The 20515-nt window shown below is 39.2% G+C and overlaps 3 protein-coding genes across 6 annotated transcripts; all 3 read left to right on the top strand.

The window, feature by feature from the left end:
- The first annotated feature begins 4228 nt into the window (after window positions 1-4228).
- On the top strand, window positions 4229-9393 carry LOC120292652 (disease resistance protein RPV1-like). The gene is made up of 4 exons (XM_039310943.1): window positions 4229-4839; window positions 5035-6130; window positions 6916-7928; window positions 8037-9393. The coding sequence occupies exons 1-4, from the start codon at window positions 4229-4231 to the stop codon at window positions 9391-9393; spliced, it is 4077 nt and encodes a 1358-aa protein (XP_039166877.1).
- A 1292-nt stretch (window positions 9394-10685) lies between these two features.
- On the top strand, window positions 10686-13677 carry LOC104443228 (protein SUPPRESSOR OF npr1-1, CONSTITUTIVE 1-like). The gene is made up of 2 exons (XM_039310942.1): window positions 10686-12975; window positions 13586-13677. The coding sequence occupies exon 1, from the start codon at window positions 10686-10688 to the stop codon at window positions 12231-12233; it is 1548 nt and encodes a 515-aa protein (XP_039166876.1). The 3' UTR covers window positions 12234-12975; window positions 13586-13677.
- Window positions 13678-13835: 158 nt separating this feature from the next.
- On the top strand, window positions 13836-20119 carry LOC108953875. Of its 4 annotated transcripts, XR_005550335.1 has the most exons (12): window positions 13841-13945; window positions 14053-14196; window positions 14456-14574; window positions 14688-14826; window positions 15500-15653; window positions 15849-15942; window positions 16228-16335; window positions 16616-16735; window positions 17426-17566; window positions 18351-18446; window positions 18544-18741; window positions 19514-20119. XR_005550335.1 is itself a non-coding variant. In XM_039311120.1 (5 exons), the coding sequence occupies exons 3-5, from the start codon at window positions 14681-14683 to the stop codon at window positions 16071-16073; spliced, it is 579 nt and encodes a 192-aa protein (XP_039167054.1). In that variant the 5' UTR covers window positions 13836-13945; window positions 14053-14196; window positions 14456-14680; the 3' UTR covers window positions 16074-16201. The 4 variants fall into 4 exon arrangements, 1 of the variants encoding a protein (XP_039167054.1); XR_005550334.1 differs by having other exon boundaries at window positions 13839-13945; window positions 16228-16735; XR_005550336.1 differs by lacking the exon at window positions 15849-15942 and having other exon boundaries at window positions 13840-13945; window positions 16228-16735.
- The last annotated feature ends 396 nt before the right edge of the window (window positions 20120-20515 follow it).

The following is a 20515-nucleotide window of genomic DNA, read 5'->3' as shown; positions in this document are numbered from 1 at the left end:
GCTCGCCCCCAAACAATAATCTGTCATTTGCATTTATCAATGATCATAATTACGAGCTCAATATTTTATGCCATCGCTATGTCAAAGCAGCATCGCTTTAACACGGATCATTCATTCAAGGCATGAACGTCTAGTTCAAAAGTGTAAGCTCCGCCATGTATAACAAGAACAGCTGGAACGCACTTTGCAAAGGAGACGCAACAGTCGATGCAAATCGGTGGGCCCCACCGACAACTAAATCCCACTTTCCCAGAAGAAAGGACATGGGTGGTTCGCGAGGACGCCCACTTCACAGTTCACACGCGACGACTAAATCCAGTCTTTCTCTATTGATCTGTCTACTCGTTCCCTCCCGATCCATGTGCATCGTCATCTTGTAGTGTAAAGCACCAGAAAAAGAACCCTCTGCACGGTCGTCTTGTTGGGCAACCCGATTAGAGGCATTTCGTTCTTTGATAGTAATAGAGAGATCGGTTCAAGAATCATCGGAGTAAAAATGAAACGTGACCGAGTGCCCGCACACAATTCTGGCCAAAGCAACGAGAAGAGCGCACGTCGAAAAGCTAATGATGCCAGCATTGTTAAGTTGCTGAGCCTGCCGCATTGCTTACTCTGCTGATCTTTTTTTTTTCTTTTGGTAATCGAGGATCCGCCAGCACTCCTTTTGCTTACGCTAGTTGGGGTCCCATGGCCTTAACAGTGCCCGAACGGCACCTCAAGCTAGATGTCAACACCTCAGAAAAGGCTGGTATAGGACCCCACCATCATGTTACAACGCTAGCAATTGTGGTGCCAATCTTAATCTTCTGATTATTCAAAAATATAAAATTAAAAAACTCTTGCATTTGTAGCACTAATTCCAAAAAGTCCTTCATTGAGGAAAAAGCAAGATGTCAGTTATTCTTTGGGGCCTACAAGTGCAAAGAGTCAATTAGTGCATTCATTAGCCCCAAAAAAATGAACAAGGTTGCTCTACTATTTTCTTTTTAATGGAAAGTCTAGTTCAACTTTGCTTAACTTTTTTAAATGCGCACAAACTCATTCAGAAAGCTATGCAACTTTTAGCCGATAAGTCTCGTTCAATCGTGTGTTCTCATTGCATGCTATAGTAAGTCATCCATATGTTCACATGCGTTCAAACTCATTCAAAAAGCTACACTATAGTAAGTCTAGTTCAATTTGCTTATTTTTTCTCCTCAGGCGATGGGAAAGCTTCTTCATGATCTTTCTTTATTTTGAGAGAGAGAGAGAGAGAGTTAAAATGTCCAGCTACAATTAGCTTATGAGTTATCGGGTGTATTTGCTTAAAGTAATGGCTAAAATTTGAGGTATCTCTATACTCCCAATAAGGACATATGAAATGTATGATACTCTAAGATATTTTTTGAATTATCAATCAAGCTTTATCTTAAAATAGATTCAGGCTTTGGTTTTGGGTTAAATATAGAAGTAAATTACGAATTGAGTTTCGACTTTGAGTTTGGTCTTGATAAATCACATTCAAATTCGAGACATTTATCTCAATAGTTTATTCGAGAAATGTGCATCTCATCACTAATGTATGGTTTTTATTTTGTAGATGCTTGTGAAACTTAATCTTGTCCAAATATATAAAGTAACATAACAATCAAGCATTAAAGATCTTTTGCCTACTCAATTTGAGATACCGGAGGTGAAGATTTAATTGAGAAGTGTTTTGTACGAATTGCACAATTGTGGATTATATCTATCAAGCTCAACTTTCGTTGCATTTTTTTGAATTTTATATTGAAATGTGGCCAACCCTTAATTCCCTGTGCCTTTAGTTAAAGTTGAGGAGCTTTTAGATGTCACAAGGGAGCTTGATCTCGCCAGAAAGAACATATTTGAAAAAGAAAAAAAAATCCTTGAGGACATTTTTTTATTAAAAAAAGGTTACTCGAAAGTTTATTTTCGCAATTTTTATATTAAATGATATTTCTATTTTAGCAGAAAATTAAAATGTGAAAGCGAAGGTAAGAGCCGTGAATATGCGACTTTATGAGTGCTTCTTGAAGATATTTTACTGTGGGGTCCACAGTTTTCAGAACTATTTCCATCTTCCACGGAACGTGGCAGCCGTTTCACACCCTCCGATAGGGGTGAGCAGCGGTCTAGGGTCGACCCTGGACCGACCTGGACCAGCCCACCCTCGCTGCCTGTCTTGGTCCCTGTTCGAGGGCCAAGGTGATCATGGCCCTTGATCTGAAATCTGGGCCAACACTGTGCGGAGTTGGTCGCCGGTCACAGAGTTTTAGGTGATCGGCCCAACCCAACTGACAACCCCGTATATTATATATAATTAACATATATTCAAACCTAAGTAAAATATACATTATATTATATTATATTGACATTTCTATCAATAGCACTAATAATAAGTACTTTCAATTTAAAACTTTTGTTGAGTATTAATTATGTGTCGTTTGTTTTGTTTTCGAGTCTTTAGAAGTTTGAGTGAATTAACAAGATGTGAAGTTATATATTTATGGTTTATATTAAGTATTTTGAACTTTTTATGATTTAATTGTATTCTATTAATGAATTTCACCTGCACTTTGCTTTTTAATTTGTGTCAACTTGTAGAAGTTTTAAAGAATAAAGTAATCTTTGATTCTACGGTGATTTGCTAGTCAAGTGGTGTGAAGCTCATTTTTAGTTGAGTGGACTCTACATGATCAAATGCTAGTCAAGTGGTGTGAAATTCATTTTTTGGTTGAGTGGATTCTACATGATCAAATGTAGGAAAACGCTTTTGCATATAGTGTTATGAATATTAAAGATAGATGATTACAAGAATTTTCCATCTTATCCCATATCTCAATGAGCGGTTAGCATTATGAAATTTCTATTATTGCGTCATCTTAAATTTGCTAAATATATATTGGTATTTATAGTTTAGTTGCATAACGCCGCATTTTCGATGGATGTGTTATTTGAATTTGTGGGTTTGTTTTTTTAGGGAGTATAAAAATTAAGACGAAAAAAATTATCGATCGGTCGTAGGTTGACCACAGGCCGGACCGAACCCATCGGGTCGGTCAGTCATCTGGTCCTAGGCTGATAGGGTCGGTCGCTGGTCAAAATTTGAGGATCGGCACCATGTACGGGTTGGTCACAGGGTTAGGGGTGGCCCGGACCAACCGGACCATGCTCACCCCTACCCTCCGACATGTCATGCACGGGACCGAGGCTGAGAGGAGTGAGAGATTGTCCAGCCCATGACCCCTCTGGTTGGATTTTAATATTTTAAACTTATTTTCCCCCGATCCTTCGAATATCCAACAACTTATTTATAACAAAACCCCAGATATATTAGTCAAAAAATGAATTTATAACCTGTTTCGACATATCGGAAGTGTGTTTGAGTTTTCTCTTTTTTGGTTTAAAGTGAGTGTTGCAAAATTATTGCACATAACCCAAACTAAACTCTTAAGCAGAAGAAAAAATCGGCTAAAATAAGACGAAAAGACCAAACTTGACCTTTCGGTCGCCTCTCTCGCTGAATTTGGGATACACAGTTGGGAAAGTTCACTGTTATTGACTGTTAGCCTAGCAGCACCGTAAAGTTGCCGACTCTGCCATGAAATTGAGGTTCGTGCGGATCGAAATCGTTCAAACGTTAATTTGGGAAAGAATGTCCGTTGCGTTTGCTTAAAATATAGGTAAACTCTGAAGGCAGTCGATAACTTATTTACCCTGTACCATGGGGCGTACAATTCGTCCGGGTCGAACCCCTTCCCCGTGACCATGAGCTTAGCGGCGAAGAGGAAGGAAGACGAAAGTGAGAGGAGAGAGAGTAACGACGGCAGCAAGGCACCCACTTTTAATCGCGACTTTCTTTTCAATTTTTTTTCGGCTTTTCGTTCTAAGTGTCACAATTCGAATGGGGAGAGGCCGTGATGATCGATGGATTTGGGTTCTCGTTAATGGAGTTCGTAGATGTGGAACAGGATGGTCCCACGTAGACTTTCGGATCGAAGCGGTGGGCCCCTTCGACGGCTATATTCCACTTACCCGAAAGAAGGGGCATGGTTGATTTTTTATTAATTTGTCTACTTTTCCTCCTCCCGGTCCATGTGCGTCTTGAAGTATAAAGGACCCAAAAACGCAGTTCTCCACTGTCATCTTGTTGGGCATTCTATATAGAGGCATTTGATTCTTTGACGTTCAGGGAGAGATCGGTTCTAGAGTTATTGGAGAAGGAAAAATGAAACGTGATCCAGTGTTTGGGCTTTTTCTTGCAGTGTTGGTTGCGTCCATTCTTCTGTCTCTGCTCGCATACTATTTTGTCAAGAGCAACAAGAAGAGCACACGTCGAAAAGCAGAAGATACCGCTGCATCTAGTTCGTCCGCTACTTCAGCAAGTGAAAACTATGATGTTTTTTTGAGCTTCAAAGGCGAGGATACTCGTAAAACATTCGTAGATCACCTCTACAATGGCCTCATCGATGCTGGGATCCGCGTGTTTAGAGATGACAATGAGCTTCGCGAAGGTGAGGTGATCGGAACCAACCTTCTCCAAGCCATTAAGAACAGTAAGATCTCGATCCCGATTATTTCTCAGAACTACGCTTCAAGCAAATGGTGCCTTCAAGAGCTCGTTGAGATGACGGAGTGCACGAAGAGCATTGGGCATGTTGTCTTGCCCGTATTTTACCGGGTTAAACCGGCCCATGTGCGATACCAAATAGAAAGGTTTGGAAAGACTTTTTCCCATTTAAGTAGGAAGTATTTAAAAGAAGATGTTGCCAAATGGAAGCAAGCACTCCAAGAAGTGGCTTCCCTAAAGGGATGGGAATCAGAGAAAACTGCTGACGGGTATTTCACTTTCCATCAAAACCTTGTTTACTTTTTTTCAACTGGATCTTGCTTGTAGAGGTGGCCATACATTCGTGTGTTTTCTCATCTTGTGCTTGCGTTTTTAACTGTTAATGTTGTAGCTTTGTGACAATGAGATAGAATACGATATGAGTGTTCTTCTAATGCATTTTAATTCGAATCCTTTATAAACAGCCACGAAGGAGAATTGGTGAAAATAGTTGTCAGAAAAGTTTTGAGCGAGCTAAAGAAGGCCTTTCAGCTGGTTATTACCGAACATCTTGTCGGGATCGATAATGCTATGGAGGATATCTTGAGATTGCTGGATGATAAACACAATGCCACCCAAGTTATTGGCATTCATGGAATGGGAGGTATCGGCAAAACAACTTTAGCCAAAGCCATCTACAATAAGCTATTCGACCAATTTCAGCATCATAGTTTTATTGCAGATATTCGAGAATCCTCACAGAGCAAGGGCATTTCATATGTACAGGGTCAATTAAAATTTGATATACTAAAAGAGAATGATCATGTGTTCAATCAGGATGAAGGAATCAGGATCATGGAATCTAGATTTAAACGTAAGAAAGTCCTAATTCTTCTAGATGATGTGGATGATAACAATCATATCAAAGCTTTAATTGGAAAACGTGACTGGTTTGAGATGGGAAGTAAGATAATAATTACCACAAGAATAAGGTCTATTCTTGATGATGTTGGGGTGAGCTACAAGTATGAACTCAAGGAAATTGCTAAGGCTGAGTCCTTGATCTTGTTCAGTAGACATGCCTTTAGGAGGGACTCTCCTCCGTGTGAATTTGAATCTCTCTCTCATGCTATCGTGTCCACTGCCGGAGGGCTACCCTTAGCGCTTGAGGTTATAGGTTCATTTCTATGTGGACGGAACCAAGCATTCTGGCAAGATGCGTTAAAGAAGTTACAAATAGTACCGCATGAGAAAGTGCAGGAGAAATTGAGAATAAGTTATGACACATTAAACTATGAGGAAAAGCAGATATTTTTGGATATTGCCTATTTCTTTGGAGGATATCATTTCAAATGTGCATTCTGCATGTGGGATGCTTGTAATTTTTTTCCAAAGATGGGGCTTGAAACATTGAGTTTTATGTCACTGATAAAAATAGGAGATAATGGCATGTTGAAAATGCATGACCAACTGAGAGACCTTGGTAGGGAAATTATTCGTCAAGAAGATTACCATGCTTTTATGAATCGAAGTAGGCTATGGCTTCAAGAGGAAGCCTTGAAAATATTTCAGAGAACTAAGGTAATTGTAACCTCTATCATTGTTCTACTCTCTTTTGACATGAATTATCTTGATTGGAATAAACTGTTAGACCTCACAGCCGAGATTACTCTCCTTGTATTATTTCCTGATCTAATTAGGTAGTAATGGGCTTTGCATCTATACATGGTCGACATTTTCTATTAAGTTGGAAAAAAAAAGAAGAGAAAATGAAAACTTTTGGTTTAAACAATAAACTCCATGCCGCTTAGTGGTTACTTGTGCACTTGGTGTTAGTATTGATTGATTAAGGTATTATTCAATGTAATTATCCCGCGTGTTTCCCCCTTGAAATGACCTATTGTTGGCCTCACCTTGAGCATCAACTTCACAACTATAGAATGAATGCAAAGTGATAATGGGTCCACTTAAGCTGACTTGACGCAACATTTGTGAAGGGAATTGAAAATCTTAACATTCAGGCCCTTTTTCTCGAAGGAGATAGCTCACGGAGTGAATTCACAAATGAACAATTTGAGAAACTGCCGAACTTAAGATTCCTTACGATGACTAATGCAAAACTAATTGGAGATTCCAAAATCTTGCTTCCCAAGTTACGATGGCTTGGGTTGGACGGATGTCCTGCATCCGTGGCTATGAAATTTCATCTAGAGAAATTAGCCGTACTTTCATTATCAAGAAGTGACATTTCAGAGCACTGGGAAGGTTGGAGTTATCTCAAGGTCAGATAAAGAACATGTTGTTTTGTCTTTTATTTTTATTGACTTATTCTTGGCGAAAATTTATCAAATCATTTTGTTTTGTAGGTGGTGAAGGAATTGAAAGTTCTAGATCTTGGAGGTTGCCTTAATTTAAAAGTTACTCCTAATCTCTCGGCCTTTCGACATTTAGAGGTATTAGTCCTCAAAAAATGTGATAATCTAGAGCAAATCCACCCTTCTATTGGAGAAGCCAAGGGTCTCGTTGTTTTGGACTTGCAAAGATGTGTAAAACTTCGAGAGCTACCCCAAGAAATGGGCAAGTTGGAGGAACTGAAGGTACTTCGCATAAGGCAGACTGCTATAGAAGAAATTCCTTCATGTATAAGTTCTTTGAAAAAGTTGGAGAATCTTTATGCCAATGATTGCCAATCATTGGCTGGAATTCCCGACTCAGTTAGCCATCTAGTAAATTTGTCAATCCTTGACCTAACTAATTGCTTGAAATTATGTAGACTTCCAAAGAGCATTGGATCCCTCGTGAACTTGCAGCAGCTATACTTAAGTCGAGCGCAGTTTTCAAGAAATTTACATATCCCCAACTCAATTGGGAAGTTGGAATGGTTGACTATATTGGACTTGTCATTTTTAGGCATTTGTGAATTGCCTGAGTCCATTGGGGATTTGAAAAAATTGAAAAGATTTAGTATTAATTATTGCAAGAAACTGAGTAGTTTACCTAGTACTATTAGCAAGTTGGGCAACCTTGAAGAATTTAATTTCATAGGATGCAAGAGTCTAGGGAGGAGAATTCATATAGATGGGTTGTCTTCACTGAAGATCCTTCGATTAAGTGGGACACTCATTTATGGCTTCCACGATGGATTCAATAAGCTTTCTCGTCTTGAGAAACTAGAAGAATTAGATGCCACAGGATGCAAGAATCTACGAGAGGAAATTCTTATAAATGGGTTGTCTTCACTGAAGATCCTTCGATTAAGTGGAACAAGCGTTTTTGGCTTCCCCGACTTATTCAATAAGCTTTCTCATCTGGAGAAACTTGAAGAATTAGATCTTTGCCGAGGATGCAAGAATCTAGGAGGGGAAATTCTTATAGATGGGTTGTCTTCACTGAGGATCCTTCGATTAAGTTGGACAAGCATTTCTGGCTTCTCCAATGGATTCAATAAGCTTTCTCGTCTTGAAAAACTTGAAGAATTAGATGTCAGTGAATGCAAGAATTTAGAAGGGGAAATCCCTATAGATGGGTTGTCTTCACTGAAGATCCTTCGATTAAGTGGAACAAGCGTCTCTGGCTTCCCTAACTTATTCAATAAGCTTTCTCATCTGGAGAAACTTGAACAATTAGATGTTAGTGAATGCAAGAATTTGGAAGGGGAAATCCTTATAGATATGTTGTCTTCACTAAGGATCCTTCGATTAGGTTGGACAAACATTTCTGGCTTCTTTAATGAATTCAATAAGTTTTCTCATCTTGAGAAACTTGAAGAATTAGACGTCAGACAATGCATGAATCTAGGAGGGGAAATCCCTATAGATGAGTTGTCTTCACTGAAGATCCTTCGATTAAGTGGAACAAGCAATTTTGGCTTCCTCGATGGATTCGATAAGCTTTCTCGTATGGAGAAACTTGAAGAATTAGATGTCACAGGATGCAAGAATCTACGAGGGGAAATTCTTATAGATAGGTTGTCTTCACTAAAGATCCTTCGATTAGGTTGGACAAGCATTTCTGGCTTCTCCAATGAATTCAATAAGCTTTCTCATCTTGAGAAACTTGAAGAATTAGACGTCAGACAATGCATGAATTTGGGAGGGAAAATCCCTATAGATGGGTTGTCTTCACTGAAGATCCTTCGATTAAGTGGAACAAGCGTTTTTGGCTTTCTCGATGGATTCGATAAGCTTTCCCATTTAGAGAAACTTGAAGAATTAGATGCCACGGGATGCAAGAATCTAGGAGGGGAAATTCTTATAGATAGGTTGTCTTCATTGAGGATCCTTCGATTAGGTTGGACAAGCATTTCTGGCTTCTCCAATGAATTCAATAAGCTTTCTCATCTTACGAAACTTGAAGAATTAGATGTCAGACAATGCACGAATCTGGGAGGGGAAATCCCTATAGATGGGTTGTCTTCACTGAAGATCCTTCGATTAAGTGGAACAAGCATTTCTGGCTTTCCTGACTTATTCAATAAGCTTTCTCATCTTGAGAAACTTGAAGAATTAGATGTCAGACAATGCAAGAATTTGGAAGGGGAAATCCCTATAGATAGGTTGTCTTCATTGAAGATCCTTCGATTAAGTGGAACAAGCGTTTCTGGCTTCCCCGACTTATTCAATAAGCTTTCTCGTTTGGAAAAACTTGAAGAATTAGATGCCACAGGATGCAAGAATCTAGGAGGGAAAATTTTTCTAGATGGGTTGTCTTCACTGAGGATCCTTCGATTAGGTTGGACAAGCATTTCTAGCTTCTCCAAAGAATTCAATAAGCTTTCTCATCTTGAGAAACTTGAAGAATTAGATGTCAGACAATGCAAGAATTTGGAAGGGGAAATCCTATAGATGGGTTGTCTTCACTTTGAAGATCCTTCGATTAAGTGGAACAAGCGTTTCTGGCTTCCCCGACTTATTCAATAAGCTTTCTCGTTTGGAAAAACTTGAAGAATTAGATGCCACAGGATGCAAGAATCTAGGAGGGAAAATTTTTCTAGATGGGTTGTCTTCATTGAAGATCCTTCGATTAGGTTGGACAAGCATTTCTAGCTTCTCCAATAAATTCAATAAGCTTTCTCATCTTGAGAAACTTGAAGAATTAGATGTCAGACAATGCAAGAATTTGGAAGGGGAAATCCCTATAGATGGGTTGTCTTCACTAAAGATCTTTCGATTAAGTGGAACAAGCATTTCTGGCTTCCCCAACTTATTCAATAAACTTTCTCATCTAGAGAAACTTGAAGAATTAGATGCCACAGGATGCAAGAATCTAGAAGGGGAAATTCTTATAAATGGGTTGTCTTCATGAGGATCATTCGATTAGGTTAGACACGCATTTCTAGCTTCTCCAATGGATTCAATAAGCTTTCTTATCTTGAGAAACTTGAAGAATTAGATGTCACCGAATGCAAGAATTTGGAAGGGGAAATCCCTATAGATAGGTTGTCTTCATTGAAAATCCTTCGATTAAGTGGAACAAGCGTTTCTGGCTTCCCCGACTTATTTGATAAGCTTTCTCATCTAAATAAACTTGAAGAATTAGATGCCACAGGATGCAAGAATCTAGAAGGGGAAATTCTTATAAATGGGTTGTCTTCACTTGAGGATCATTCGATTAGGTTGGACAAGCATTTCTAGCTTCTCCAATGGATTCAATAAGCTTTCTTATCTTGAGAAACTTGAAGAATTAGATGTCACCGAATGCAAGAATTTGGAAGGGGAAATCCCTATAAATGGGTTGTCCCCACTGAAGATCCTTCGATTAAATGGAACAAGCGTTTCTGGCTTCCCCAACTTATTCAATAAGCTTTCTCATTTTGAGAAGCTTGAAGAATTAGATGTCAGTGAATGCAAGAATTTGGAAGGGAAAATCCATATAAATGGGTTATCTTCATTGAAGATCCTTCGATTAAGTGGAACAAGCGTTTCCGGCTTCCCTGACTTATTCAATAATCTTTCTCATCTAGAGAAACTTGCAGAATTAGATGCTGCAGGATGCAAGAATCTAGGAGGGGAAATTCTTATAGATAGGTTGTCTTCCTAAGGATCCTTCGATTAGGTTGGACAAGCATTTATGGTTTCTCCAATGGATTCGATAAGCTTTCTCGTCTTGAAAAACTTGAAGAATTAGATGTCGGTGAATGCGAGAATTTGGAAGGGGAAATCCTATAGATGGGTTGTCTTCCCTGAAGATCCTTCGATTGAGTGAAACAAGCGTTTCTGGCTTCCCCAAATTATTCAATAAGCTTTCTCATTTGGAGAAACTTGAAGAATTAGATGCCGCAGGATGCAAGAATTTAAGAGGGGAAATTCTTATAGATGGGTCATCTTCATTGAGAATCCTTCGATTAGGTTGGACAAACATTTCTAGCTTCTCCCATGGATTCAATAAGCTTTCTCGTCTTGAAAAACTTGAAGAATTAGATGTCAGTGAATGCAAGAATTTGGAAGGAGAAATTCCTATAGATAGGTTGTCTTCATTGAAGATCCTTCGATTAAGTGGAACAAGCATTTCTGGCTTCCCCGACTTATTCAATAAGCTTTCTTGTCTTGAGAAACTTGAACAATTAGATGCCGCAAGATGCAAGAATCTAGGAGGGGAAATTCTTATAGATGAGTTGTTTTCACTGAGGATCCTTCGATTAGGTTGGACAAGCATTTCTGGCTTCTCCAATGGATTCAATAAGCTTTCTCGTCTTGAGAAACTTGAAGAATTAGATGCCGCAGGATGCAAGAATCTTGGAGGGAAAATTCTTATAGATGGGTTGTCTTCACTAAGGATCCTTCGATTAGGTTGGACAAGCATTTCTGGCTTCTCCAATAGATTCAATAAGCTTTCTCGTCTTGAAAAACTTGAAGAATTAGATGTCAGTGAATGCAAGAATTTGGAAGGGGAAATACCTATAGATGGGTTGTCTTCACTGAAAATCCTTCGATTAAGCGGAACAAACGTTTCTGGCTTCCCTGACTTATTCAATAAGCTTTCTCGTTTGGAGAAACTTGAAGAATTAGATGCCGCAGGATGCAAGAATCTTGGAGGGGAAATTCTTATAGATGGGTTGTCTTCACTAAAGATCCTTCGATTAGGTTGGACAAACATTTCTGGCTTCTCCAATGGATTCAATAAGCTTTCTCGTCTTGAGAAACTTGAAGAATTAGATGTTAGACAATGTAAGAATCTGAGAGTGGAAATTCCTATAGATGGGTTGTCTTCACTGAAGATCATTCGATTAAGTGGAACAAGTGTTTCTGGCTTCCCCAACTTATTCAATAAGCTTTCTCGTATGGAGAAACTTGAAGAATTAGATGCCGCAAGATGCAAGAATCTAGGAGGGGAAATTTTTATAGATGGGTTGTCTTCACTAAGGATCCTTCGATTAGGTTGGACAAGCATTTCTGGCTTCTCCAATGGATTTGATAAGCTTTCTTGTCTTAAGAAACTTGAAGAATTAGATGTTAGTGAATGCAAGAATTTGGAAGCGGAAATCCCCATAGATGGGTTGTATTCACTGAAGATCCTTCGATTAAGTGGGTTAAGCGTTTCTGGCTTCCTCGATGGATTCAATAAGCTTTCTCATCTTGAAGAACTTCAATTATATGACTGCAAGATGCTTCAATCGTTGCCGCAAAGCATCGCTTATCTGCCTTCTCTGCAACTCCTTCAATTAAGAAGGTGTCGCAATCTTTGATCACTCCCACAAATTCTTGTATGCTTAACTGATTTAAGAGTCACTTGTCAACATCACACATTGCCTCAACTTTCTCATCTAGTCCACCTAAAATTGCTCGTTGTTGATTTTTGCCAACTGTTGAAATCCATGCTGGAGCTTGCCTCTAGATTGTTGGAGCTTTGTGTTTACAATTGCAATGAGTTGAAAGAGTTACCAAGTCTGTCGAGATTGGAATTCTTGTCAAAATTAGTTATTTCTCGTTGCAATGAGCTGACAGTAATCAAGGGTCTGGGAGCATCAAAATCCTTAGCTAGGTTCTTTGTACATAGATGCCGAAAGTTGTCCAACCTTGACGGCCTTGAACATCTATCGAAAAACTTAGAAAAATTGAATTTACCTGGGTGCGGATCCATTGAAACATTACCAGACCTCTCGTGCTTCGATAACCTGACATATTTGAACATTAAAGGGTTCTAAAACTTCGGATGTCAAGGGACTGGAGAAAGTCGCAAATGTCTGCAAATGAGGGATTTAGCTCCGAGCCTCAGCAAATTGTCCCCATCTGTGGAAATTCGAAGTTTTAATGGAAAGATGGGGGTCAATCTAGCATAAACTCGTGGAGATCACAGAGCTCTAGGAATCGAGGTGTTCGACTCTAAAAGATGTTCGGCGATGCGACTTATCAGAATTCCATTCGTTTATTGCACTACTGCAGCAGAGAGAAACAATTGGTCCCCGAATTCACGTTTTGCTTTGAAAGGTAAATAAGGCAGGTAACACTGTTCATTGTCCAGAACCGTTGCCAAATTTCATCAGCAGTTCCTACTTGATAACTCCATTTTGCTTGATAGCCCGAATTCTTCTACATTTGTCTTTTAAGTAGTTCGAGGAATGTTGACTCTGGTCGTGGAAGTTGACACGATGCTTCAGGGGTATCGTGCTATGGATCTTGGAAGGAGTTAATAACACATTTACAAGGAAAAGTAGAAGGATTTACCAACGTTTTAATAGATCAGAAGATTACCGATGTCTTTCAGATTTTATTGGCGTGGTTAGTAAACTACCAACTCAAAAATGATTTTACTATCGTACTCATATATTAGTTAGTGACCAATTTTTTCAAATTGTACAAGTGTAGCACTTCAATAGATCTACAAATCTGTCAATAAGTACGTAAGATACGATTTTCTGCGACTATTAAATATTTTCACCGACTAACAAGTTTCTGTTCTTAATGTATTAACCATTTGATATTAGCAACCTGTGCATGAGAAGGTTTGCTTTTTGTCTCCTTTCTTTTACATGAAACAACTAGGGCGAATTTATTCAATTTTCATGGGTGTTGTTTTCCTTCTCTTCCGTAATTCAAGGAACGAGGAAGCTGATGAAGGAATATGATATGATGCTTCGGAGAAATCACTCTCTTGATAATGCCAACGGTCAGATGTCATAGCTATCAAGAAAGATTTGCTCACCCTAGATAAGTTATTAATGACTATCACAAGCAAATCGGAGTAATAATTTTCTGGAACTACTGACCTTGAAGAACGATTTGTTTCCTCAATTAACATCTATGCGGTTTTGTTTATTCGCCTATTCAGATACTTTCAATTTCATCTTATACGTGAAGATGCTCAAATGGAAGAACAGTTACCTCAAATGAGCTATATGTACTTTTCAGGAAATCCCTCAACTAAAATTACCTCAGTCCCTTAACAATTTTTTTCGTGGTAAGTTATTACCGTGTTTTTTATACATTGTTATATTCTCTTCACAAGATTCCCTAGCCATTTTGGATTCGTGATGAGATTTATGTGTCGAATTTGACTAAAAACAGAGATTCAGGGCCTGTGGAGGTGTCTTCGGGCAACCAAAGCAGCTTCAGTGACAAGGCAGAGGACGTTGACGACATCCTCGACTTTGCATTTGCTTCCTTTAAACGTTCGCCCTTTGTAGTTCTCGAAGTTGGCCATGCAGCTCAGTAAGTTTTGACTGCACTCCTGGCTGAAATTGTCATCTGTACAACGCCCGCTAGGTCTCAATGTCCAGATTCCTAGGGGTGAGCGATTTCTGGGAAGAACCGGGAATCAGAGAACCACACCGGAGGATCTGGTTCGGTTCCCGATTCTAAAGGGACCGGTTCCGGTTCCCGGTTCCCTTTTTCTGGAACCGGTTAGGTTCAAAAAAAGCCCTGACAATTTCTCAGTTCTCTTCTCACTCAGTTCACTTCACACTCACAGTTCTCCACTGTCTGTGCCCGACGCTGCTCGCCCTTGACGAGTTCCTCGACGAATCTCCACACGGAGTCGGGCCTCAAGTCCCTCGACGAGTTCCTCTCCGGCAAGACCTACATCTCCGGGTAACACTTCAATCACTCTCTCTGTTCTTCGCGCGGGGGATCGATCGGTCGATTCGGCATCTTGGGCCCCCTTGCTTGTTCGGGATGTTTATCGGCGTCGTTTTCGATGGCAGAGATCAGCTCACGAAGGAGGAAGGACGACATCAAGGTGTACGCCGCGGTTCTCGAAAGCCCGGAGGCTCGTTCCCGAACGCCGGCAAGTGGTACCGTCATTTGTGCTCTCCCACAAAGGAATGCGCAACAATTACAAAGGTGTGTGATCTTGTCTTTATTGATTGCGTTTCTGGACAAGAGAAATAGATCATCGCAGCCCTGTTAGCAAGGTTAAGTAGTTTGTAGTTTAGAGGTGTCAAGCCTGGACTCATCTTTTTGGCTGCTTAGAATACCGGAAGTGAATGCTTCGTGAGAAATCGATACAACTGAAATCGTATGCATCAAAATCTGCACTCGTGAGTTTTAAAAGCCTATTTGGGTAGCCAGCGTATTGACACTTTTAACAACTATATGCAGGCGTTTTTCTTCTCTGCAGTCAAAGCTGAGACACACTGATGTTATCTTTTGTTAAAATCAAGACATTTCATGTGGAGAATCTAATTTCCCCTTCAAATGGTGTTCGTAGAATTATTGAAATATGTAGGATGGAATTTATTCACTGGTCAAATTACTCTAATTGTCTCTATGTGCGCGTGCACTTTTTTTCAATAAACACACATAACAAAAGAACACAATCTAACTCAACATGAATTGTAATTAGCTGGGCCTAGGATGGATCTTTCACTAGCTGCCTCTGTCTGATCTGGGATGGCATGCATGTTTTGATTAGTAAATGTGCTTCCTGCTTGCTTGCCTACTTATGTTTTGCTTGTCCCGATTTTCTTCTGTCCTGTGTCCCAAGCATTTTGAAATATCAAATTGTTGGTTTCAGTTCAGCTGCAAATTCGAAAGTACATTTGCAAACCAATTCGGTACCAAAGACAGAACTAGGAGGGTGGACGTCAGTGAAGTCAGAAAAAGCAACTTTTGCTTCTAATATGCCAATTATGAAGCACGGGCAAAAAGATGTGTTATCAAACAGAAAGGTGTTTCTGCTTTTTCGAGTTTCATTTTGCTCACCATGTGGCAATCGATAATAAGACATGCTTGTCAATTCTTCAAATGAAGGATTGGTACAAGCTGTCTTGAGTTGCTTGAAATCATCTCAGTGATTTTGTTGCACATAGGTCTTATCACCTGGTCAAAGGGCAAGTTCATCTTACTCGTGGCATTCTCAGCAGGTCAGGGTGGATGAAAGAAGCTGTCGACTTGCTATTGAGTCAGATGAGGAGATTGACAGTGGATTTCCTTGCTTGCTTGATGACAGGGAGACGGGTAAAACTAATTTCTATTCCTTATGGAATGATAAGTACCCGTCAGCTGCTACTAGTTGGGAAGTAAATGGAAGTATCACCAGATTTACAAAGGCATTCGGGACCAAGATTAAGTCCATCAGCTCCACTTAAGATTGACATGTAGAATGTTATTATTTTCCACAAACCTGATACCATTCATGAAAGCTAGTAAACAGATTAATTTTAAAGATATCTCCAACTTTGTGCAGCTATATAGATGTTTATAAAAAAAAAGCACTATCCCTCATCAAAATTCCTTGGGCAGATAAGGGTAGCTCCATAACAGATGAAGTCAAGGTAGAGACGGCGCGTATTCTAAGGAAAGCAAGGAAACAAAAGTGGAGGTCTTCCAAAACTATAGTCATTGTTGAAGGTCAGTAACTCCTTTTCTATATGAGTTGCCACACATTTAGTAGTTCCTGCCCGTAGACTAGTAGATGTCTGCAAATAATATTCTCTCCAGCCTTGTGCTTCAAGTCAGGAAGAATTATAAGTCATGGCAGATACAATTACATCTTGTAGTACCCTTATCATTGTAATTCAAAGCATTATCGAAGATTCGTTTGTTGTTTATTGGCCAATGATACTGCAGTAGACAAAGTGGTATTTGTTTGTAATGCCTAATTCATGCCCACTGGGGGGTTACTGGATAGGCCAATGCTTCTTCCATAGTTCACCGTAGCTTGGTGTTGGAAATAAGGCTCAATTCCTGGCAGAGAGGAGACAAGCTTCTTGGAAAAGCAGATACAGTTCTGCCGAATAACCACCATAAGGTATCTTCTCACCTGACCGAGCATTGTAAACTGCTGTAATCGTTAATAATATATGTAAATCTGGTGTAACCATGTCACGGACATTTACCTAGTTGTTTGCTTCTTCTTCTTTTTTCCATTTACTTCATAAAAATAATAAATAAAAATCTACTAAGATGTACACACTGAATATATCTGTAGCTTTTCATGATTGATATTCTGGAGAATGGAGTTGTCTATTAGACTGTTGCTCAAGATAACAAAGCAGTGGAGTGATCAGCTGAATTATGAGATGAATTTCTGCCAATTGATAGTGGAATATGATCTCTAGAATGACGCATGCCAGTAGCACCCTGTCTAGCCCAAAATAAAATCCACGATCCCTCCTCTGCTTGAGATTTTCTCCCTTTTGGGCCAACCCCTTCGCTCCAACCTTTAAAACAGTTGCATCTTTTGCCATTATTTTTGAAGTTTTCCCTAACTGACCTCTTTACATATTACTGCTGATCATAAGCATTCATTCCAACTCTTGCCTCTATTCTGCTGTATCATAAAACTGAAGTCATCTCAGAGTATTCTGCTCATTTTACTAATGTCTTCCTTTGTTTTCAATTGCCACTGCTTTAAGATGCTAGCATATATTCTTACTTGTTGTGCTAGCATGTTATCGAGGTCCTTACTTATACAGCCATTCCGATATTGTTATTGCAGGTGACAGAAATACACAATTTTAGTCATGATGATTTGATGACCGAAGATATATTTGTCTTGGATTGTCACTCAGCAATCTTTGTCTGGGTGGGACAACAAGTTGACTCCAAGATGAAAATGCATGCTTTAACCATTGGAGAGGTATGGTATGGTTCAACTTGAGGCATAGAGGTGGCATAGTATTTTGAGTCCCATGTATTTTTACATGTTCTTCTGCTCAAGTGTTTAGGTCCATAATTGAAAGCCTTTGCTGCATGAGCAGTTTTTGAGTTGTAAATTAAAAATCATTGTTTATGGTTCATAAAAGATGATGAACACCAACCGTAATAGAGCCTGTATGCGGCAGAATGTTTCTGCATAAACAGAATGAAATTATATATGGCCCAAGACTTGTAAATGCTAATGATAGCCAAATGTTGGGAAATCCGCATCATAAAGTAAACAATATGCACCTGCCTTGACTGATTATGATACTCATCTTAGCACCGTGAAGGGAAATAAAGAAACAGAATGTCAAGATCAAATTTGATGTAACAGGTGCTATTCTGGAAACAGAAGCCTTATATGGTTAGATGCAGAGTAGATTCTTTCTTATATTCTCTTTTTGATGTTCTTAAGTTGATGCTTGAAGGTTTGGTTTGTATTGTTGCTTTACCTTTTCCTGCTCCATTGGATATTCATAAGTTGGCTGCGATGAAGGTCTACAAGAACGGTTTATCTACTTTCAATGTGTTTTTCAGTATCTGATGAGATTTCATAATACAGATTATTGGAGGTGGTTTGCAAGTTATCTTGTGGTTACATGACCTTATTGTGATATTTAGATTATTTTGTGTTATTTCCTATTTTCACTTTCTGGTCATTCTCTGCTCCCCATATAGACATGTTCTGTGCCCCTTCAGTAAATATTGCTTTTCTTTCACAGCTTTCAGTGATCACTGAGGAGCGGGATAAATATCAAACTCTTGTCAATGAGCTGAAGAAGCCAGAGAAAGATGAAACTGGGAGTAAAGTGGCAAATGTAAACTTCTGCAATCTGCGGTTCACCGTCATCTTTGTCCCTCATTTTAATGCTATTGCCACATATCCTGACAATCCTCTGTGTTTATATGGAACAGGAGTTGCAGTTGTCTCTTGCCAAGAAGGAATGCTGTATCAAAGAAATGGAGAGCAGTTTAAATGAGCAAAAGGAAGCTAATAATCGGCAACGGGAGGAGATTTAAATGAGAGGCTAAATAATGAAGCAAGAAGGATAAAATCAACCGGAAAGGGAAAGTGATTGGCTTAGATCAGAAATTTCTCTTTTGGAGTCAAAGGTAAGGTCTTTTAGGAGTTTGCAAATTCGCATCATTTTCTGTTGGCTCAACTCTTTTCCTTATTAGAGTGAAGTATCTGGCTATGCTAAATGATCTGTGATCTGGGCAATCACACCATTTGTTTTTGTGGTTAATACTGCTGCTGTTTGCTCTGTGGTTTTGTGTGCATAAGACTGGTGTCTTCATCTTTAATAGGTCCATATGCTTATACAGGTTGCACGTGCATCTTGATTTGATGTATTTATTAGAAACAGTGAGAGATTTGTGTGATGAAGTAGCTTTTGGTTCATGCTAGCCTCACCCATGATAGTCTTGAACCTGCATAAAATAATAATGGATGTGAATTTAACATCTTGCAATTGTTGTGGACATTTCTGTGACCTACGTAGATACAGAGTGCAAAAATGAGGAAATATATCCTGGCATCTTTTATGGGGCCAAAAAAAAGGAAAAGTGTTTTCCCATCAGGCAATTGCTTTGCCTTTAGGCAGTGGTTATGCTTCCACCAATACAAATGTTGTATCCCTAGAGGAATCTAAAGATGTGTTGCGTCATCTTTTATGATCAAAGATCTGGTTTGACTCAATGAAAGCCTTCATGTAACTATTACACAGTAATGCTCACTTTGGGACTCATTTTTGCTTCTTTCTTTTTTATATTTCTTTTTCACTTTTCTTTTTTATATTTGTTTTTTTTTTTTTTGGTAAGAGTATTCTTTTTTATATTTGTTTATTGCTTCACTTGACTAAAAACATGTCTGCCTTTTCTTCAGCTGGGTCATGGTGATTTTTCTGCCACAAGTACAAAAGTACTGCGCATGGTGAATACTCTTGCAATTGATAATGAGGCAAAGCAAACCATTCAAGGGGCAGGTCTCCTGCTTTCAATGCACTAGTTGCTAATTTTGAGAATCAATTGCAAGAAATCTCTCAACTCCACCACCAGTTGTCAGGAAGATCTTTCCAAAGTCTGTCACCCTTGATTCAACGAAACTGGCTTCCAAATCTTCAGCTATAGCAGCTATCAGTTCCACTTTTGAGAAATCACCACCAGGCTTCCAAATCTTCAGCTATAGCAGCTATCAGTTCCACTTTTGAGAAATCACCACCAATACGAAGTCATCATACCCAAATCTATCAAAGGTACACCATAACTTATAAATTAATGCTTAGGGAAATACACCAACAGCCGACTATTGTTTCTATGGAGTTTTATTTGATCATCTTGTTTTACCGGGCAGTGAATCCTAAGACACCAAAACAGAATTCAGAGCCTAATAACAAAGAGAACTCATGCTTGGTCGAAGTTTGTTGCTTGCATCAGTGATTTTCTTGTATTTGTCACAACAAAAGTTGCTAAGTTGCCATCATTTTTCTGATCTCGGCTTGAGCTGACATAGAAGCTTTGGTTTGTGTCTTTCCTTCTTTGTTATTGTTCAGATCTGAAAATGAAACCAAAAAAAAAAAGAACCCGTTGGAACCTGGAACCGATCCTAGAAACTGTGACAGGGTAGGTTCTAAGTTTTTGGTTCTGATGGGTAGGTTTCAGGTTCCAAAAGATGAGGAATTTGTACCGAGGATAGGTTTCAGGCTCCAGACGGAACCTGTAAGGAACCGGGAACTGCTCACCCCTACAGATTTCGATATATTTATGTGGGCGATACGACCTGTTTATGAATAAAAGATCAAATTAAACCATCACGCAATATAATTTCTTCATCATTGCCATCCCTTCAGCCATTTGACAAGCCAAAATATATGTGATGTTGTTCCGA

The sequence above is a fragment of the Eucalyptus grandis genome, chromosome 4, assembly GCF_016545825.1.
Source record: "Eucalyptus grandis isolate ANBG69807.140 chromosome 4, ASM1654582v1, whole genome shotgun sequence".
Lineage (NCBI taxonomy): Eukaryota > Viridiplantae > Streptophyta > Magnoliopsida > Myrtales > Myrtaceae > Eucalyptus > Eucalyptus grandis.
This window is presented reverse-complemented; position numbering and strand designations above follow the sequence as displayed.